Source organism: Corella eumyota, chromosome 6 (genome assembly GCF_963082875.1).
Source record: "Corella eumyota chromosome 6, kaCorEumy4.1, whole genome shotgun sequence".
Classification (NCBI taxonomy): Eukaryota; Metazoa; Chordata; class Ascidiacea; order Phlebobranchia; family Corellidae; genus Corella; species Corella eumyota.
This window is the reverse complement of record NC_137495.1, coordinates 2,619,843-2,642,198: the sequence shown is the minus strand read 5'-3', so window position 1 is coordinate 2,642,198 and position 22,356 is coordinate 2,619,843. Positions and strand designations below refer to the sequence as shown.

Genomic DNA, 22,356 nt, shown 5'->3' with positions numbered 1-22,356 from the left:
GATTTTTTACAAAAATCTTAAATTAATTAATTTTTTTAAATATCTTAAAGTACCTAATAATAAAATAGCCTTAAAATGATATGTGAAACTGAGGTAATAACTGTTCAGAATATAATTGATGTGTATATATATAGGATTTGAATTATGTAGATTGATTTTGTCGCAGAACAATTGTAACACGCGATCTATTTTCTTCTTTTTAGACTAAAATCATAACAGCTAACAAGTTAATCCAGGACATTACCGACAACACATTGTAAACTTATTTAATCTTGGATTACCCAAAGTTCAAAAAAATGTAAAACTTCGGTATTTTGATAAGAACCAATTCATGTCTTCGTTGTGAAGTGTAAAATCTTAATGTTTGTCGCCACAATTTTAAACACAGACAGATACAACGTCTAATCCCTATAGAATGTTTAAACAAGACTTAAAGCTTATAAAAGATATATGACTTTTAACTTCGTTTTTAACACTACACATAGTAACTAAACTAATTGTTTGTTTAACAATATTGTAATATTTATAGTTAAAGTACATAGCTTGTCCACATTCTACTGTCAACTCCATACTACCACAAAAACCTAATTCTTTACCTAAATTTATTAACTGACGACCTATAGACAGGCTGTTAACTTGTGAAATGATTTATGTAGTGTATATTAATCTGTTAAATGTTTTACAAATGTGTTTTTTCAAACCCCATAAGTGAAAATGGAAAGTGTTGATCGTTGTTTTAGCTGTGCCCCGGTAATTAGCCGGATTTAATTAAGATTTCGACCGGAAACGTCAATGACGACTTTCTAGTTTATTTTTTATAATTGCACCAACAACGTACTTAAATATAGGCACCATATTACGAAGCTAAAACTAACGAAGTAGATTTTATATTTTAAAAATAGTACTTTAAGTTTTCTTAACGTACGAATGTTTCCAACAAGAAATTAAATATTATCGAAATTTTAGACAGGTATTATGTTAGTTGTAATTAGTTTAACACAGTTCCTTAACGTTCACATAGATAGTTAAATAAATGAAGAAATATAATAGTTTAATAAATAGCGTCATCAGTTCACTAACCTATAACTAATAGAACAATATATTTTGATATCTATCTATATTACAACATATAAAAATCAACCAATAAATATAAACTAATCACTTTGGAGGATCCCTTGCAGAATATTTTTCTCCGATGAGCTTTTATTGACAGGGGTAAAAGTGGGTAAGATTGGAGTCATTGGAGCAAGCAAATGTGACCCTAAAATTTAACAAATAACAAAAAATATAACTTGATTATGTTTCTCTATAATTTTTTTTCGAATTAAAAATATTCAAATTTAAATTTACCCTGTGCTGTGGTTGATGGGGGTAGTAAAGGGTTATACCTTCCAGCAACAGTTGATCTAGTTGGGACATCACTCCAAGGGGGGTTAAAAGCTGGGGTTGGAATTCCTGGGTCAAAAAAAATTATTTTGTTTACAATATTTTTAAAATTATAAGCATATATTTATTCAATAATGTAAATAAGGTAAAAATTATTGAATATCACAGTTAAAATATACCGATGATACTAGAAATATACACAACTCAAAAGGATTTAAACCTTAAAACAAAATACCTTCAGCTGCTAGTTTTCTTTGGTTCATTTTCCTCTGTGATTCGTTTACCATTAAAGTGGTTGGCAACTTGGCAGATGGAGTCATTTTCGTCGACTCATTTTCGAGAAATTTCACAAACATGTCGGTAAAACTTGAGTTCAAATCAGGCTGGGGTCGAGGTGATGTAGTGGGGGTAACCGGGGTGCTTCCCCCTCCACGTCCCCATGACAACCAACCTCTGGTCCACCCTTGTTTGCTCGCATCCGGATGCAGTTTTTCTTCTTCTTCCTAAAATTTCAAAAATCAAAAAATTTTGATCATGAGAAAGAAATCAATAATTTTGAAAAAAAACAAAAAGTTTAAACAACAGCCCATTAAATTTTTATTTTTCATGTTATTACAAAACAATGCTCTACCTTAGAAAATCCAATAACTGAAGAAATTAGTCGAACAACATCATTTTGTTTGTTAGCTGGAGATGCAAAATACCCCATAAATAAATTCTTTACTAATTGTCTGCAAAATAAAATTAACAACCCATAAAAAAAGTTTTAGAAAATATGTAAAAGATTTATAGGCAAAAATAATTTAAGATTTTGTGAAAGTTTTTGTTTCTTACCTGTCAATCATGTTTTCAGTTTTTGAGTTAATTTCATGGAGTTTGTCGTGAAGTTCATCCAGTTCAAGCTGTTTTTCTGAAACTATTTAAAAATCTTAATTTCAAACTTTTTTTTGCGTAGTTTTTTACCAATTTACTATTCCTTTACTTATTTTCACACTATCTGGTACAGTTGCTTTTGCGTGGCTAGGTGGAATGCACTTGAAACTGAGTGAAAATAAGACCTCCAATCAGTTCCTAATGCAGTAAGCCCAGCGACACGCTCAATTTTTAAAGTTGTTAATTTCTAAAAACTTTCTAATCCCAGTTGAAATTGTGATGTCATAATGATGTTTGTTAATCACAGATTGCCAGCTGAGATTACAGAGTAACAGAATTGTTATGAAAATAAAAACCAAACTAAAATAAAAATTATAATTTTTTTTAAATTATAAAAATTTAAACAAAAAAATAAATTCTCTAAAAATAAAAAAGCAACCAAGCAAAAAAAAAAAATTTTCTTGATTATTAGAAAAAAATTTTAAATAAAAACCCGAAAATGATAAAAAATAAAAGATGTTAGTGTGACAGACGCTTTGTTTAAATCCCGGCAAGCTCTTGTGATTGTGACATCACAGTTGCCTGCAGAGATTACACAACACGCCACAGCAAAATCAAAAACATGACAAAAATAAAAACAAACAAAAAAAAAGAAAAATTCCAAAATCCAAAAAGTAGCCTCTCAAAATTTGCCAAAAATTCTAAAAACTTAAAAAAAAAATTTAATAAACATAATTATATATTTACCAAGTTCTTTAAGGTTATCTATACTTTGCTCTTTTATTTCAAGCTGTTCGTTCAAGCGTGATGCAGATTCCAGTGCAATATTCGCTTCTTCCAATTTAGCCTAAAAAACAATATTTGAAAATCAACGTATATGTATCACATAAGGCTTTTTGTTTTTTATTTTTCTAATGCATAACTATATTTTTAATCATATTATTTAAATTAATTGAGAGCCCATGGTGGCAACTCTTAAATATTATTTGCCTCTGATAATTAACCCACAGAAACAGCAAGTTTTTCATTTTGTAAGGCTGTAAATTGGACTTATATATTTATATCGGTCACTAATCTCCATTATATATAGAGAATTACCATTGCAAATGTTTGGGGTTCTTAGTTTACAATACCTGTAGTTGTGCAGTTTGTTGTACAGCAGCTTCAGCTTGTTGACATGTTGCATAATATTGTTGGTTGATTTTTTCCACACGAGCAGCATAAGTGGCTGCCTCTTCTCGTTGCATCCTTTCAGCTGCTGATTGGAGTTGTTGTAATGCTGCTGCATATTTCTGGCTCTGCTCTTGTGCCATCTAGTGATTATTAGAAAAAAAATCTTAAATTTTTGATAAAAATTAAATAAATCAAAAAAGAGCCAAAAAAACAGAAAATAAATAAAATGTCAATTGAATATCGCAAGTTTGATTGCTTCTAAATTATTTTAAAGAAACAGATACAAAATTAGACTTAGAATTTTATGGAATGTAAAATTATAATTAAAAATGTAATATTAAACTTATATACCTGACAATCTAATATTGCTTGATCTCGTTTTGCTATTGTTGATCTTAATTGTTCCTGTAGGCTTTCTACTTGTTGTTGTGTCTGTAGACCTTCTTGTTTAATTGATTGTTGGTTGTTTTGGAGCTGGTTTAACCTCGTTCGAAGCTGGTTTTCTCGTTCTTCTGATAACATCGCTTCTTGAGTGTAGGTTTCCTCAACCTTAAGAAAAATTAAGTAAATAATTTAGATAATACAGGGTCAATCCCTACTGCCGGCAAGTCCTAAAACTTTTACAGCAGGCGTTTAAATTACTTGCTTACCCTAACAAACTTAAAGTTTAATTTAAACTGGTTGATGGTACAAAAGTTACTCTATGCTTAGGCTATATAGTTAACCTAATTAGTTTTTAAAAATTGATAAAGAAAAGTAAAATATTTTTTTAATAATATTTACCTGTAAGAGATGGTTTCTTAGCCTTTGTAGTTCAGATTGTAGTTTCAATTCCTTATCTCTTAGTTGTCTGGTTTCATCTCCACTACGTTGAGACTCTAACTGCTTCTGTTTTAGTGTCAGTAAAATCTAAAAACAAAGATTAAAATCTAAAAATGATGATTAAAATAATAAAGAATGCCATATAATGCTACTTTATTTTAAAATAATACTTTTTTTGTTCTTTATATTATAAGGTACAAACAAATACCTGATCACGCTCATGCTTTGCATTCATTGCAGATTCTTTTGCACGATCCAATTCATCCAAATATTTCTGACTTTCGCTTTCCTTACCCTAGAACAAAAACAAAATTTGTAAAAAAATCATTTTTTTTAAAGATAAATAACAACACTTGAGTAGTTAGTAAAGTTATGTAACCATTTAATGAGTTGTTTATTACAAAAATATTTTTTTTTAAATGTTAAATACTTTTTCGTGTTCTTTTAGGATAAGATTTAAAGTTGAAGATTTTTCTTTTAAAGTTTCGTTTTCATATTCTCTTTCCTTCAACAACACTGAGAGTTGAGCATTTGTCTCCTACAGAAACATCAAATAAAAAAGCAAATAAAATTACATTTCATACACATTTAAAATGTCTAAAAATAGTGAAAAGTTTGTTTATTAAATTTAGGTTTTTAAAAATACCCGAAATCTTGCTATGTTACATTAAATAGTGAATAATGACAAAATTTATTTTATATTTACCTGAAATGCAAGAGATTCATTTTCTTTTTCTTGTTTGATTTTTTCAATTTCATTTATTCTAACTCTCATTGTTTCAGCTTCTTTAGTGGCATTAGAAACCTATTAAGTTAAATACAATTATTCAATTTACTAACAGACATTGGAAAATTATATACCAAATGAAATAGTTAAACATATACAATCAAAAAAGACATTGGTAAGTGTTTCAAAACACTTCAAACCAAGAATCAAACCAATAACATCAAGTATTTAAAAAAATATATAAACATTAGACAGACAGTATAGTAGAAATTGTTATTATAATAATAGATTGCTTATTACCAGCAGCCAGTAAGAATGAAACTCACAACCTCAGGTAACAAAAACCTTATTAAATTACCTGTTCTCTTAGGTTTTCCACAGATTTTTTCAAGATTGAAACCTTGGTTGTTTTTTGGTTCAACTCAGTTGTTATTTGTTTTATTTCTTCTTTACATTGATGAAGTAAAATATCTTTTTCACGAATATCAGACAACAATTTCTGATTCTAAAAATAATATTAGATTTTTATGGTAAATATATTGTATTTATACAATAGTATAGCATATAGTAGGCTTTGTTTTGTATTTTTTGTATCAAAATCTCAATTTTAAACATGTCCAAATTTAAAACACATATTCAGCAAATAATGAAGTTATTATAGAAATGACAAATTACAGATAACAAAAAATAATAACCTTTAAATATAATAACTTGCACTAAGAATTGTATAATTGTAATTATTTTTCTTTTTTTAAAGTTATTTTTGACTGTAATCTACCTTTGCCATTTCTCCTTTACTTTGTCCTCTACTTTCAGTTAACAAAATATCTTTCTGCAGCAAAGATTCACTTTTCCTCTCCAACATTGACTCGAGTTCACTAACACTTCTTAAACTTTCACCGTTCGTGGTAGTTTGTGGTGGTTCATGGTTACTTGCAGTTGATTTTAGTTGCTCTACTGAATCAATTTCAATTTTTGAGAGTATGATCTCTTTTGTTTCCTAAAATGATTTGAAAAATAAATAAATTCAAATTAAATTTTACAAATAAATGGTTAAATATTTTAATCTAAATGCCCATTTAAACATAGTATTAGCTATTTGGTAATAGTAGACTTTTTTAGTTAAGTATACCTCTAAATGATTGGCAGTTTCTTTAAATCGATTCAATTCTTTCTTCATGTTATTCAACTTCATTTCAATTTGTTCGTAATCATGAACCAGGTTACTATATCTGATCTGAAGGTTGCAATTCTCTGCTGAATCATGATCTGATGACTCTGCAACCTTGGAAGCTTTCTCTTGCCAGTCTAAGACTTCTTTTTGTTTGGCGTTGATCAACGTTACAAGGTGATTCCGTTCGTTAAGAAGCTGGTGAATCTGTAGAGATATAGAGTGGCATATGTTGCAAAAATAGTGATTTATTTTGTACTTTCTATAACCAAGTTTTAAGTTTATTTTATTGTGGTTTATTACAACAAAAAAGCAATGCAAATTTTGCTTATTAAAAATACAGTTACAATGTTTTGAAAAAAAACATGCTTATATGCCATTTACTTTAATTTACAGAATATATTTCAAAACTTTGTAATGATTTAACTAACCTGTTGATTCATTGTTTCTCTATCTCTTAACAAAGCAGGGATTTGAGCCAACTCTACACTTTGATTTCCACCACCATCTAAACAAAATCAAAATCATAAAAAATAAATTAAAGCCTTTATAATCATTTTGTTAAATATCTTTATGTGTTATCGAAAATTTGTACATTTCAAATTTTCTTAGCTTACCTTTAGCGTCTTGTTGCATAACATCAAGTAAGGTTTGACATTTTAGTTTTAGAGATTCAATCTCAAGGTCTTTCTCACTTATAAGGTTGGACAATCTTGTTACAGTTTCTTTTGTCATTTCTACATCCATTCCTCCATACTTCTCCATCATTTGCTGGTTCTCAGTTTGTACCTACAGACAAAAATACTTTAATAATGCGTAAGTCTGATGTTTAGAAATGCTAATTTTTTGACATGGTTCCAAAAAAAGTTATATAGTAAAATATATAACAGTAAAAAAATTTGCATAAATAAAATATTAGACTAAAGTAAACATAAGCAATAGCTTAGTAACAAATATGACATCCGAACAAACCAAATTAAAACAAAAAATACTAAAAAAATATTTTCTGGTTACTAACTACCCAACTATTTAGATAATTTTTTCTACCTTCAACAAAGCAGTTTTCCCTGCAGCAACACTGTCCATCATTTTATGAAGTTCATCTTTGAGTTGTCGATTTTCCCTCGTTTTCTCTGATACAACCGATAATATTTGAGATTTCTCATCATCTAATAACTTACATTTGGCTTCAAGGTCGTCTGTGTTGTTGGAATTTCCTAGTTTTGCTCGCAAGTTGGTGATTATCGCATCACGCTCTAAAAAATAAGTAAAAAGTATTAATATTTTGTATAAAAAGTAACAATTTTTTTTTTATTTACGGCATCTTTATAAATAATAGTTTTTCCCTAACTAATTAAACTTTCAATTTGTAAATATAAAGTGACTATTCCCTTACTAGTTAATATTAATTGTTAAGATTGATTTAAGCTCCTTTAATATTGGATTTTACAAAGTATAAAACACATCAACTAACCTCTTATTATTTCCAACAACGACCCAATATCTTCCTTGGAAAGATCAGTTTTCTCTAACTCACCAAAATCTTTGATTTCCTCAAGAATTTCATGAACATTATTGGTGATTCTTGACTCAGTTTGAGTAGAGTTTTTAAGTCTCTCAATTTCAGACTCAAGATTTGCGACTTTTGATCTGTAGTCTTGGAGTGATGATATATCTGAGATTAAAGCTTGATTTTTTTGCGATAAAGTCTCAATTTGAGACATGTGCAAAGCATTTTGAGCAACTTTCTCTGATTCAAAGTTGAGAATATTCTCAGAGTTGGATTTTTGGAGCTCTGTAATTTTTTCATTTAAAACAACAAAAATCTCAGATTGGGAATCGATTTCTCGTTCGAGTTCTTTAATAGTTGTTTCTTTTGAAACTAGAAGTTTACCATTTTCTTGATTTATTTGCTCAAGTTTATTGTTAGACTCTTGTGCAGATGCCAAGTTATTTTGCAGATTTGTAATTTGCTCCAGTAAATTTTTGGAGTAGGTTTCTGAGTCCAAATTATGAGTGTTGGTAAGATTTTCTATTTCAGTAACTTTTTGTTTTAAATTTTCTTCCAAGTTTGCGACAACTTTCGTCAATTCATTTTTCTCTTCCTCATTCTTTATAAATTGGTCGTTTAAATAATTTAGTTTTTCTTGTAACTCAATGTTTTTAGCTTTTGAATTTGTAACATCAGTGTTAAGATGAGTATTGGATGATTTAAGTTCAGTTAAATTTTGCTCTAGTTTTGAATTTAATTCTTTGGTTTTATTCATTTCAAAAACTTGATCTTCCAACTCTCTGACATTTTTTTCAAACTTAAAAATATTTTCGTTTTCATTCTCAATATTTAATTCTTTTAAATCATTTTTTAATTTTTCAGTAGTTGTCTCAAAATCAACAATTTTAGCTTTAAACCTTAAATTTGTGTCTTCTAAATTATATTTTGATTCCTGTAACTCAAAATTTTCTTTTTCAAGTTGTTGATTTTTGTTTGAAAACATCACAAGTTCATTTTCCTTGGATGAAATCTTATTTTTTAAAGCACAATTTTCTTGTTTAAAATTCCCTGCTTCGATTGAGTTATTTTTAATTTCATTTTGAAGTAAAGAAATTTGTTCATTTAATCTTGATATTTCATGTTCTTTATTGCTTACAATATCAGGTAAATGATTATCGGAAGATTGTTGTTTATTTTCTTCAATGATCGTCACAAGAGCATGCTTATCATTATGTTGTTCTTCATCTTCACATTCTCCTTTTGGAGGATCAACATCCGGACTTTTTAACTCCTCCAAGAGATCCTTTAATTCCATTTTCTCTTGCTCCAATTTTTCTAAAGTGATCAAATATTCCTTCTTCAATTCCTCCACTTTCCTCTTAGTTGTGACTTGATCTTCCTCCAGCTTCCTTCTAGATTCCTCCATCTCCAAGAACCTTCGTTCAGCACTCTCTAGCTCACTCGTGTGGCTTAAAACCTCAGTTCGCAACCTCTCGACCAACTCTTCATTTTCGGTTTCAATCTCAAGGATTTTTATACTAATTTCATCGTTTTCTTCATTCATGGATTCCAGTTGAGATTTTAAAGTTTTAATTAAAGTTTTGGATTTCATGCTTTCATCCTCAAATACTTTAGTTTTTTCTTTTAAATTTTTGTTTTCTTTTTCCAGTTCTTCTAAATTTTTGACCAAATTCTCAGAGTTAAAATTAATTTCTTCAAATTCAGTTATTTTTTCTTGTAAACTTTGATTTTCTATTTTTAAAGTCTCTATATTAGTTTTTGAAATTAAACAATTTTCATTAATTTTTTGTTGTAAAATTTCTTTTTCATTTTCCAGGGTTGCCAAATTGGTCTCAAGATTTTCAACTAAATTTAATGAGTCTAAGTTCTTTTCATCACAAGTTGTAATTTTTTCTTGAAAACCCTGATTTTCTGTTTCTAAAACTTGTATTTTGGTTTTGAGGTCGTTTACCAAAGTGAGTGAGCTTAAATTTTCTGAGTTTGAGTTCTTTAAAATCAAGTTTTCATTTTCCAGAGTTGCCAAATTATTTTTTAAATTATTTTCAGATGTTTCAAAAATCCAAATTTTGTCTCGAACTTCTGTAAGACTTTGACTCAATTTTTCATTTTCGATTTTTAGAGTTTCCAATTCAGTTTTAAGTTGCACATTTACGTCTTCTTTTTCTTTTAATTCAAATTTAAGGGTAACACTCTCACCACTCACTTGGTTTGACTCAGTTAACATTTTTTCCAAACTTGAAATTGTTTCAGAAAGTTTAAAATTTTCTTCATCTTTAGATTTAACTTCAATATTAGCAAGATCAACAGCTTTTTGTAGCGACAACTTTTCATCCTACAGCAATGGAATACTAGTTTTTATGGTTTAAAAGTGAAAATTGATATTAATGGTTATTAAAAAAAATTACGATTAAGGTTTTATTTTTATCAAGTTAAAATGAAAAAAAAATTGAAAAAGATGAACTCAAAAATCTACTAACCTGTAGTTCTTTTATTTTGTTGTTAAGTTGATCCCGGATTAAAATGATCTGCATCATTTCTTCCTGATGTTGAACATCCAGACTCTCCACTGCATCATTTAAACCATCTCTCTCTTCTCTAAAAACAAGAAAATATTTAACAATTCTATGCCTGGATTTTTAACTTTTTTGGACACTTTTTCGACACTCTATCAGAAATTTGCCCCTTTTATAAATCTTTTTCTTTAAATATCATAACAAAATAATTATTTTTGTGTAAGTGTGTTACTTTTATTATTTTTAATCAGTAAATTTTTGTTCAGAGCAAATAGTAACCCCCATAAAATAGGCCATAATAGATTTTTTAATATTTTTTCAGAATTAAACTTACCGACTACAATTAAGTTCATCTGATACATTCTTCAACGCACTTTGCAATTTATTTTTCTCGAGCGAAATCTGGTTCAAATCTTTCAACAAATTATTCTTCTGATCTGTTGGAAAAAACCTTATTTAGATCAGAACTACTTGTTAAAAACAAATAACTTGAGACTATGTTAAAAAAATCTTGGTTAAATCCTAAAATATAAAGATACATTTGTGTTTTATATAATACAATATAAAATAATTATTATTTTTAGATTTTTCTTACCTTTCACTTCTTCAATAACCTTCATTGAAACGTTTAATTCTTCTTCAAGATTAAATACAACAGATTGTAGTTTGTCCTATACAGAAAAATGATTGACTTTATATTATACTAAATCCCCTTTAACATATATTACAGTAAAAATTATGAAGTTTTGTACCATATGACCAAGATGGTAAACATTTAAAATTGTGAAATCACCTTTTCTTGAAGCAATCTTTGTTTGTCCTTTTCCATATTTCCTCTTACTTCAACCACACTTTTCAGTTCCTCTTTTAATTGTTCGATTACTTGCAATCTTGGATCACTATCTTTACTTTCCTGAAAATGTATATTTAAAAGACAAAAACCTCAAAATAAATTGAAACATAAGAAAAGTTTTAAAAACTGGTTATAGTAGTTTTTAAAAATAAAAATAAAAACAAATATTAGACTATATATATAAGTATCTTGAATCAAATAGCCTATATAATAAATTAAACTAACGCTTTACATTATCGCAAGCATATATTAGAGTAAAAGTTGCAACCACATTATGACAGTTCAAAAATTGACTAATACTTAATAATTGTATCATCTTACCTTAACTTGTACTGGTTCATTATTTTCCCCTGCAGCATGGTTTGTATTAGTTTGGATGTTTTCATATCTATCTAACATGTTTTGAAGAGCTTGTTTTTCTGTAAACCAGGCATTCTGTACTTCTTCATATTGGGCAATTTCTAACTCATAATCATCAACCTAATGTAGAAAAAATTTTTAATAACTTACCTTTACAAAACTTAAATCCGCTAAACCATTTACTAAAACTTTAATAAAAGAAAAGCATGCAAAAATAGTATTAAATATAACATTCTGCAACCCCTTTTAACATTGAAGCAGTGGGTATCGAACCTGCAACCTTCTGTACTGAAAGAACCAAAAACTTACCTGTTTTTGTAAAGCTTCTAGAGTTAAAGTCAGGTCTCCCTGTTGTTGGTTTTGAGTGATCGAATCATTATCAAGTTTGGAGTCCAAGTTAAGTTTTCTAACAACTTGGGGTGAGCTCTGGTACATTGGTTTTATCAAACGTGGATTAAATTTGTAAGATGGACTGATGGGCATGCTGGTGTTATTGTCATGGCAATCGTCCTCTTCTGAACTTTGTTTCAAGCTGTTAAAATTAGTAAAAAAAAAGTTACCTTAAATTTTTTTTCGATTTTTTTTAAAACAATAATTTATATTAGGATATTAGGTACTATTAATAAATTGTAACAAAAATTTACTTTGATTGAAGATAAGCATCTGAATCAATTGAAGACTGAAATTCTTCCACAAATTTAGTGACTTGATCTAAAATATTGTCTGTAGTCACATTATCTTCTGTTTTTACTTCAACAACCATTTGTTTTATACCTAAATATTAAATTAAAATAATTAATAAAATAAAATATTTTTTTGTATTTACATGAAATTTGATAAACTTATTTTTAAAGGCTTGTTAAAATTTTGTCTAAAATAAAAGTGGATAAAAAAAACTTAAACTATATTATAAATAAAAAAACTGTAAAAAAAAGGGAAAATTAAACCCGTTTTAGTGCGAGGTTTAAGTAGTAATTTAACATTAAATTTTTTTGACCGAAAATATATAACCAAACTATTTAGAACACCGAAACTATTCAAAAACTTTAACAATAGAAAAAACAAGCGTCTCAAAGCTAAAAATGTAGCCTCTCCAATCAGTAACTTAATACTTTAGCATCCCATTGCTATTATATTACAAGCTAATGGCTATTGTATTAACACTGACAGGCCATATAGGTTACAGATAAGAATAACTGGCAAATTTCAAACATTTTAAAGACATATGTGATATAATTATAGTACTAAATAATTGTCTTTTAGAACAATTAAGATAATAATATGACAACATTTAAAAATTATTCTTAAAGCATTTTTGTCTTTAGAATTTTAAAAGGGCAGATGATTTTAAATTTTGTAATTAGATAAAAATTAATCAGAAATTAGTATTAAGCAAATATTTACCGTTGCATAACTGCGCAAATTCTCTCTTATACACTTCTTCTTGCTGTTCTCTCTCATTTTGAACCTTGCAAAAAAAGATTAAATAAAAAATGTTGCATTAAATAAAAATTTTATAATAAATAAAAAAAAATGTTACCTTTTCTTCAAAAATCTTTTTTTCTGATTTTTGAGCATTTTTAAGCGCATTAATTTCACTTTGATAACTTTCGTGTTGATTAGTTAACTGTAGTTCCAATTCCTACACAAAATAAAATAATACCTCTAAAAAAAATTAATTTAAAAAACAATTTGCCTTATTATAATACACACTAACAAAATGCATATCTAGTATTCAATGTGGTAAAAAAAATTCAACTCCCTAATGCCTTATAACCACACTGACAAAAAATGATGTTAACACGTTGTCATATCTGCCACGCTAAAGTTATGACAGATACACTTCAGTTAGAGGGCATACTTAACACAGAAACAAAACGCAGCTGTATAATGACCCTTATCTCCTTCCAACTGTTCCATATTATACCTACTTAAACAGGTGGAAGCTACCGGATATTGTAAAAATTATCAATTTTGTGTGATTATGTGGTCAAAACTGTGACCACTAGATGTTGCAAGTGAGGGATTTTTTATACCAATGGTTTTTGGTTTAATTTTATTAAATAAAATATTGCCTTTAAAACCAATTTTTAGTGGTGCTATTATGGTTAGAATAAATGTAAAATATGTGAAGTTTTTACCTTAATTTTGTTTTGCAAAATTTCCTTCTCATTTTGTGTGATCTAAAAAATAAAAAAATTCAAGAAAACTTAACACTTACTGATAAAATTAATTTAAAAATTCAATATAAAACTGTAGGCTTAAATATTACAATCAAGAATTGTGAAAAAAATGTCAAAAAAGTAAAAATCATTACCTCATTCTGGTTTGTATATTGATTATTTTCATGTTCCGATAGTATGACGTCATCAAACCCGTCGTCATAATTATTTAAATTATCTGAAGTTTTTGAATCAATATCACGACCTAATAACCTCTAAAAAATAAAACAAATTATAAATATAAATAAGTAGTAATTATTTGGTAATTTCTAACTACATTAAATACATAAATAATTACACAATTTTCTATTTTAGTAATATAAAATACACCTAGCTATAACGAGTTAATGTAACGTAAGTTAACCAACTCTATACAATATTTTCACATAGATTTTTCTGCTACCAACAAACCAATTTAATATTAAACCAAATTTGCACTTTAAACAACGTTTATGCTATTACTAACTTGTAACCTACACAACTCACAGAAGTCTTAATACAATAGTTATTCGCAACTGACGTCACGCTACAAACAGTTAAACTTATTACCAATGATTATAACTTTAGCTTCTGTTCGTCCTATTTCGCCAACCAACAAATAAAGTAAGACCTGCGCTTACCTATACACGTGGCTCGACGTTAAAAGAGAAAAACGCGCAAAGTTTTTGTTTGAACAGGGTCGAAACGCTGTGTTAGAGAACTCTCAGGTACTTTACATCGGTCGTGAAGTGCTGCGACGCTGGGCATAGCCTCATTCTGAAGAGCGCTTCTGAATGGGCTTCTTGTTGCGTCATAAAAGAACGCAATCGCGAGATTAGGAATCGACAACGAGTTTTTGCACCCATGTTTTCGACAAGAGCTTGGCGTCACAAAAAATCCAAAAAATTTAAAAATCCACGGAAAAAAAACGCAACCCAAAAATCTTCAAAAAACAATCTCAAATACTCTAGAATATACATCCACAAACTTACGTAACACTTGTTTTGGCTTTACCGTTAGCCCGGTTTCCTATGGGAATAGAATATTGTCTTACTTGTTTAGCTGATAAGAATATTTAAAAACTGACAAGAACCTGACAACAACCAGAAGTCATTCCATGAATTCTTGGCACAACTTATTGGTAACCGCTGCACTTTTATCTTTAGAACCGCTTGCTATGTATATATGCAGTTCAAATTCTGCCGTTGTACTAATATATCATTTTAAAAAAGTGATTAAAAAAAGTTAATTTTAGAAATTTTTACATGTATATCGAGCTTAGAACCAATAAAACCTATTAACGATATTTATAAAGTGGAAAATACCTCCTTATTCAAAGAAAAACAAAACCCGAAACTCCAAAGTACAATTATATAACGCAACAAATTTAAATATTTAGAAAATATAAAGTAAAACTTTTAAGCTAACCACACTAAATATCTTAATTTATATATGCAAATAAAACAAAGAAGGGTACATAAATTTGTTGATGCAATATGGTTACTTATTAACCAATAATTAATTAAAAAAAGGTCTTCAAAATATGTATAAAGGCAAACACAACAATTTTTAGTTATAATTTTACCAATATATTTTTAACACTTTACAAATAATAATTTCGTGTGTTATTCGCTCAAAAAGCCACATCACAGACCACGTGACCCGATCGATCGTTGTCATAGAAACGCGACATCCGGGTCTGAAGAGGACAGCTCGAAACACGGAATCACGTGACCGCGCAAAATTTTAACCAATCATCGACAAACACATGTTACTTGTTCAAAAACGAATAATCAATCAAATTTTAACTGTCGAGTTATTGTCATTTGTTATATTTTTAAGTATTAGATGGGTTGTATAGTGGTAAGGAAAATAAAACCAACATTTGCCTTTTGGAGTGCAAATTTTAATTAAAAAACTTATTCAAATACACATAAAAGTCAATATCTGTGCAAATAAAAACCATGCTCAATAAATACGCGACAAAAAAACAACTTCAATAAATAAACAAACAAACAAAAAATTACAAAAAAATTTTAAATAAGATTTGAAAAAGAATTATTTTTCAACTTTCTACATCAAGAAACTCAATATCACATGACCAGAGGCGAACCCTATAAAAGGCGTGTCAAAAAAAAACGAGACGCAACAAGAATTCAATCCTTGGGAAGTAAACTCGAAAACAAAAGACAACCACGGTTGCTATGGTACCAAAAACTGTAAAATAATAGGATGGTAACATGAGACCTATAACATACAAAAGGACATTAGCTACACACATTGCGAAACTAGATCGTTAAGTGTTTTATTCAAGTGACTTCGAGTTGTCATCGCGCTTTGAAATTAAGTTCCCGCCATTTTTTAGGATTCAAAAAACGATTGAATTTTTTAAGGATTACAAAACTAGTGATTTTGATTAGTAAAATCCGCTGGTTTTTCAACAGTATTAAGTCTGTTTCGAGTATTTCAGTAAAGTTTATTACAAAAGGATGCAAAAGTTCCGCTAAAATAGATAACCCTTAATTTCGAGCGCACTAAAAATTTGCATACAAAAATTGCTGGAATTTTAAACAATATATGATCTATAACCAAACAATACTTAAATATACAAAACTAAACTAAATGTCTATAAAAAAACTTGCTAAAAATAGTTTTAAAGCATATTTTCAAACAAAAACTACTTTAAAAGCTGTAACCCTATAATCTACACTTTCCAGTGAAACGCCTCAAAAAAATCCTGGCCTAATTACAAGCATTCGGTTTAAACACAAGCAAATAAAAACCTAACAACTTATAGAAAGGTAATAGTTGGTTGACCAAGCGATCATTTGTTGATACAACTTAAGAAAAAATCAAGACCTGAGAAGATCGATTACATTCCTTCACATTCCTAGCAATTAGTTTTTATTGGTGATTCGATTTAATATGGTCACATATAATCCGTTTGGCTTTTAATATATGGTTCAATTCTAGGTGGCAACATTCGTTTATAAATATATACTTTAGTGCGATAGAAAAATTAAGATGTTAAGTCGCAATATTTTAACATACCGTTCATTTCGTAAATTTTTACAACAAAAAATAAGAAATAACAAACTAATTTACATACACGAACCAGCAAAATATAAATTTTTAAACCACAACCACGCGTACGTAACTTTATGTACACAAATAAGGCCAGTTTAACAGAAAAAAAGTAGAATTTTAACGCGTAAAAAAATCGAAAAATAGCTCTTTATCATCATCTAGCGGCGAATGATATTCTTGTTTTAAATAGTTCGTAAAATATTGATTTGTTTTCGTTTCATTTTAGTAATATTTTCTCTATAGGGATTATAACATAACCAATTTATTAAACAAAAAAATACTTAAAGTACTAGTATGTTAACAGTTACAAAATGTTCAATAAGGAAAGTCCAGCGACACTTTGTTATTACAAAAATAAATCATAACTAAATTTAACTCATTGTATGCTAATTTAAAGGTCCCCACAACAAAAGACTTAAGCATGCAAAAAAGGCAATTTAAACTATTAAAAAAATATCATATTTTAAATACATTAATTTACAAACTTTATGTTGATTGAGTTGATGAGTAAGCGTATTTATTGCAAGCTCATCATGTCTCGATTTTTGTTTTAATGCAGAATTCTCGTTTATTTTTTGAAGATACTATAAAAAACACATAACAATTGTTAACAGTTATTATGTAGCTAAGAAAACCGAATATTAGTTTTTTTTTAATTATTTAAGTTTAAATACAACATACTTCTTTTTCTTTTTCGCTTAATTTTGTTTTTGCTTCAATAAGACTAACTTTCAATCTTTCAGCTTCTGCTTGATAGTCTTAAAAATATAAAATAAATCTTTATAATATTACGTGGTCAAACGGTTGTATTTATATTTGTATAGTAAAGTATTTTTTAATGATGTTGTATCCTATTGGTCTGGTGGTCTAGTGAGATTAGTCACCTACAGAATAAATTATAAATCGTCATCAACTTAATACATGGTCATATTTAATATACATATTGTTACACATAATAATTTATAAAACATTGTCAAGGTATGTAGACACGTTCAGACAGACATGAGATAGAAAACATAGGAAAAATATAAGACTATCTGACAGTTCCATTGTCTGACTATTAGAAAACGGAAATCTTGTTCAATGATAAAGATATACATGCTTGTGTAAAAATAAAAAAATATTCATACAAACCAATAACTTCTTGTCCATCTTCTGCTAAAACTTCTTTCGTAAAATTCGAGATTTGGCCACCGAAATGCTCAAAACTGTCGTTTAAACCTCGAATCCAAGACATTTTTAAGTACAAATGGTACTAAAAACTAAGCTTTAACCATTTGCTAGTTTAAAATCTGTACTAGCACGTGTATTTTAGTGTTTTTCGTTCATAAACAAGATTGAAATTTGTTTTATATTAAATTTACGTACGCAAGTATTATCAACGACTACAAAAACATAAAGTTATTCATGCGGTAAATTGATTTACGTATAGATCGTGGTGTTAAAGTAGTATTTACTATTATCTAGGTTATCCTCAGTTTAAAAAAAATTGTATTTTATATTGCATAATCAAACTTAAATTCAATGTACATACACACGTTAGAATGCAAGTATTAAAACAAAATAATTAATTAGTGTTATTGTGTTTAAGTAATACTAATGTTTTTTAAGGAAAAAGACTCGCCTTCTAACGAACACTGACTTGTCCCTTTGTTTATTATTGCCAACGCAAATTGAACTGCTAAAATACCACGTTTGATCTATTGTTTATGTTTCTTAGGGGCATTTATACAAACGGCCTTTATTCACTTACTCCGTCGTAATCAAATTTACTTTGTGTTTGCTTGCTACAACTACGTTGAAAAATGCAAAAATACGAATCGCAAGACATTGTATCTAATTACGTAAAATATCGCCCTAAGTTAGTTAAAGAAATCGGTTCAATAATTTCTTCATATATAGAAAAGCAACATCCTCAAAAGAAAAATAATAAATGGGATACCTTGGTTGATGTCGGCTGTGGAAGCGGGCAAGCAACTGATCTGCTAGGTCCTTACTTTAACAATGTTTATGGGTTCGATATAAGTGTTAACCAAATTAAAATGGCAAAGTTAGTGCATCAAAACAAAGGTTACAACTTTAATGTAGCAAAAGCTGAAGATTTGCCAATAGAAAGTGAAAGTGTTGATTTGGTTTCGTGTTCTGTCGCAGCACATTGGTTAGATTACGACAAATTTGTTGAAGAAACATGGAGAGTTTTAAAACCAAATGGAGTTGTTGCTATTTTTAGTTACTTCCCGGCTCACAGTAAAATATCTTTACAAGATCCAAATTATTATAAAAGTACGAAAGAAGCAATAAAAAATGCCTCGAAATTGCTTGATAATTTTCATAGTAAATGTCATAACCATCCCAGAGTTATACATCATATTTTTAACCAAAAATACGACGACATTTTTGATAATTTACCTGGTAAAGATAAGATAAACGATACATCTGTTATATTAAAAAACAACTGGACGCTAGAGAAGCTAAAGGGCTTTTATAAATCTTATGACGGATATGAAACTTATGTGGTTGAAAAAACTAAAGAACTTGCCTTGATTGGGCACCAATTTACGAAAGAACATGATATTTTGGAAGAATTAACCCAAAGTTTAAAGAATATTTGGGGTATTCAAAATGAAAACGATGAAGATATTCTAGTAGACTGTTTATTTGAAACCAAAATAATATTAAGTACAAAGTAATAAACTGAACATTGTAAAATAAATTAAAATTGATTTATAACAGTTTAAAAGTACTATAATTGTTATATAGAAGTACGAATTCTAACAAATTTAAAAGATGGTTGCAATATTTTTTTAATATTTTCGCATATATAAACCTGTAACTGCATATATTAAAAATACAAAAAAATGTATAGCGCTTATAAAATTACAAATAACAATCAGTAACTTAAAACTTTCAAAAACACTTGTAAAAAGGTGGAATTTTAAGCGTTTTTTAACCGTACAACTTTACTTAAAATGTCTTTATTAGAATTGAAAATCTCTTAATAAAAATTGTTTAGTTTTGTGTATTATAAGTTCAAACTTCAGTTTTTTATGTTATCAGAAATGTTTAATATTTTCTATATCTCTTAAATCTTCTTCATTATCAAAAATTTTATATCCTAACGTACGCAAAGGTTTCTCACAGAATTTCTGAATTTCTTTAACATGATCCATTGGCAACACTTTTCTCCATGCAGAAACTACTTCAACTGAATTTCTGTTTGTGCTTTGACTTGTCTCTTTCTTAGACATATCTCCTTTTGTTGTTTTAATTAGAAAATTGCGAATTGTTGGATTCATGTTGACTCCGATAAAATCGTAAACTTCTTGAGTAACCTTGATCGGATCCATCGAAAAATCCTCGTGTCTGATTCGTAGATATTTGTCACGTGGTATGAGGTCACGCAAGGTGGCATTGTCGTCAATCATGTTAGGGCCGAGCTGCTCACAAATTCGAATAGCTTCGTATCTTAAAAAAATTTAAACCATTCGCAAATTCAAGGAAACAAGATTATTTACAAGCTTTAAATTACTTTTCAAAAAAGTTGTTTGATTATATATGTTATGATAATGCCTAATTAACACTGCCGCACCCAAATAAAGCTATTCTACATTTTGATAAAGTTTTTACTTACTAACCTAGATGCACCTAAATTTTCCATGTCTTTAACACGGCTTTTCACTGTTGCTCTAGGATCCCGAACTAAGTGGACGACTTTTACATTGACAGTAGGATCATTTAAAAGTGGCACAAGCCATTCCAGTCGACACAAATAAATCACTTTCGCCGCTCGAAAAAGTCCTTGCTTGCAATGTTTAGAAAGTTTCTTCGTGTCTATGGGGGAAGGACAACTTTGGCGACCCTCTCCATTTTGGGGGGCTGAAGCGCATACGTCACTGTCACGTGACAAAAACTGACTGTATTTGCCCCCGCCCGTAAAGCAAATGTTGTGTTTTTTGCACCTATAGAAATACATTGCGTTGTTTAAATAAGGGCTTTGTGTAAATAATGTAACATAAAGGAATACTTAAGTGCTTATAACTTCGGTTAACATTTAATTAAACCTAAAATCTTACAACTTACTTTGCCCATATGTCATTTACGTTTGATACTGAAAAGGCTTGCTTGTACAAGTCGGGTAACTTCTCAAAATCACATTTAAGTACTGCTTCCAATGCTCTAACTCTTTCCTTATGTAAGGATTCACACGGCCTCTCGCCAAACGGGATTAAAGGTTCATAAAAATAACTAACATCTGTTCTTCGGTTAAATATTTCGCCTACAACGCTTGAGCCAGAACGTCGTTGCGTTAATAACACAACCGCATCAGTACGAGTGAATTTTGGAGGTTCGTCAAAAGTTTTATTTTTTACTTCCTTTTTAACTCCAATTTGACGTGTGAAAGTATTCAAATTACTTTGTGACTTGTAAATTAAGATAATTAAAACTAATAACAAACTAATAATCCAGAATAACCATCGCATTAGCTTCCTAGTTATCATCCTTATAAAAACCCACGTAATCTATAACCACAGCTAAACAAAACAGAAGACAGACATTTAACCATTACAGATAAAACTTTGTCGCATATATTAGAAGCTGAAAATAAGGCCTTCTGATATTTATATATTGAGTTAGTAAATAATTTATAAATTCAATTGAACGGGGAGTTTTAGTATAGACATAGCAGCGCAAACAATAGAAATCTGAATCTGACTGTGTTGATCAAGTACTAAAGTATATTTAACTATAAATACTCAAACGCGGAAGTATAAAAAGTAATTTTATGTTTCAAGTTTGAAAATTCAGTTATTCCATACTTATTAAAAATAAATTTGATTTATCAATATTGGTGCTGGCTATTATATCCTTGAAATTTAATCGAATATTTTTGACTAATGCTTTGTATAAGCGAACATGTTAAATTAATTATATGTAATTACTTCAAAAATCGTGTTCTGAATAACTAAGCCGACGTAATATTTTAAGCCTGTTAAATAAAACTACTTTAAACTGTCTCATTTTTTCAACATCAAATATTTTAACAACTAAGCTGTGAATTTCAATAGCTTGCTCTGCTATTCAACGGCAATTTTATTTCTTCTTTACTATGTTGTAAAAAAACCGGATACTGGCAAATATTTAACATTCAATTTAACCATTGAAATAACGTAGCAAAACCGCGAGTAATCTGCCAGAAATATAAAAAAATACATTGTGTAATTGTTTTTATTCACCAAAGAGTCATTTAGAACATATATACTTTGCAAACTATAATCTCTTAACTTTTTAAACCTATCTGCTTTTTATCAAAAAACGTAACAACCTTTCAGTGGGCGAGTAGCGTCAACAACAGAGGCTGTTGCTAAAAAAAAGGGAAGTAGTCACATGGGAATTAAGCCTGCCTACACATGTTACACAAATATTAGAATATTTTGTGTACAATAGCTCGTATGTAGCATGTAAACCGGCAGCGTGGTGTAGTGCTAAAAACTCTTGCTACACCACACATGAGGTCGTGGGTTCAATCCCCACTGATCTCATGCAGTAGCGCCCTTGAGTAAGGCGCTATAAACAGTATAAACTCCTGCTGAGCCAGCACTTAATCAGTAGCATATTATAGTCTCTATAATACCACAAACTGCCACAGGCAACTCGAGACCGGGTCGGAGTAACTGAT

General features: G+C 29.1%; 2 protein-coding genes and 1 pseudogene across 2 annotated transcripts; 1 reads left to right on the top strand and 2 right to left on the bottom strand.

Moving 5' to 3' along the window:
* Window positions 1-787: 787 nt before the first annotated feature.
* LOC145756036 (uncharacterized) lies at window positions 788-18,038 on the bottom strand. Its single transcript, XM_082572269.1, has 33 exons — window positions 17,814-18,038; window positions 17,361-17,437; window positions 17,165-17,263; window positions 13,709-13,828; window positions 13,533-13,574; window positions 12,932-13,033; window positions 12,796-12,859; window positions 12,036-12,165; window positions 11,701-11,923; window positions 11,353-11,511; window positions 10,972-11,091; window positions 10,774-10,849; window positions 10,513-10,615; window positions 10,143-10,260; window positions 7,627-9,997; window positions 7,200-7,408; window positions 6,770-6,941; window positions 6,584-6,660; window positions 6,114-6,359; window positions 5,760-5,981; window positions 5,340-5,486; window positions 4,961-5,059; window positions 4,685-4,792; window positions 4,463-4,549; window positions 4,216-4,341; window positions 3,784-3,981; window positions 3,393-3,572; window positions 3,007-3,106; window positions 2,221-2,302; window positions 2,018-2,117; window positions 1,622-1,889; window positions 1,351-1,455; window positions 788-1,261 (listed from the first exon to the last, which is right to left on the bottom strand). Exons 1-33 carry the CDS (start codon window positions 17,914-17,916, stop codon window positions 1,155-1,157), a joined length of 6,540 nt encoding a protein of 2,179 aa, XP_082428395.1. The 5' UTR covers window positions 17,917-18,038; the 3' UTR covers window positions 788-1,154.
* Window positions 18,039-18,478: 440 nt separating this feature from the next.
* Window positions 18,479-19,369, top strand: LOC145755373 (putative methyltransferase DDB_G0268948; annotated as a pseudogene).
* Window positions 19,370-19,474: 105 nt separating this feature from the next.
* LOC145756055 (carbohydrate sulfotransferase 2-like) lies at window positions 19,475-21,424 on the bottom strand. The gene is made up of 3 exons (XM_082572290.1): window positions 20,760-21,424; window positions 20,315-20,638; window positions 19,475-20,144 (listed from the first exon to the last, which is right to left on the bottom strand). The coding sequence occupies exons 1-3, from the start codon at window positions 21,176-21,178 to the stop codon at window positions 19,733-19,735; spliced, it is 1,155 nt and encodes a 384-aa protein (XP_082428416.1). The 5' UTR covers window positions 21,179-21,424; the 3' UTR covers window positions 19,475-19,732.
* Window positions 21,425-22,356: the final 932 nt, after the last annotated feature.

What these genes read in the sequence shown, in the direction of transcription:
- LOC145756036 (XM_082572269.1), bottom strand. Translation starts at nt 17,916, where the DNA reads ATGTCTTGGATTCGAGGTTTAAACGACAGTTTTGAGCATTTCGGTGGC. An exon ending in AGATGGACAAGAAGTTATTG is followed by an intron (nt 17,438 to 17,813) that starts GTTTGTATGAAT and finishes TATATTTTTAAG; the next exon opens with ACTATCAAGCAGAAGCTGAA. An exon ending in AAAAGATTTTTGAAGAAAAG is followed by an intron (nt 12,860 to 12,931) that starts GTAACATTTTTT and finishes TTTTTTTGCAAG; the next exon opens with GTTCAAAATGAGAGAGAACA.
- LOC145756055 (XM_082572290.1), bottom strand. Translation starts at nt 21,178, where the DNA reads ATGATAACTAGGAAGCTAATGCGATGGTTATTCTGGATTATTAGTTTG. An exon ending in GTAAATGACATATGGGCAAA is followed by an intron (nt 20,639 to 20,759) that starts GTAAGTTGTAAG and finishes GTATTTCTATAG; the next exon opens with GTGCAAAAAACACAACATTT. An exon ending in GAAAATTTAGGTGCATCTAG is followed by an intron (nt 20,145 to 20,314) that starts GTTAGTAAGTAA and finishes AATTTTTTTAAG; the next exon opens with ATACGAAGCTATTCGAATTT.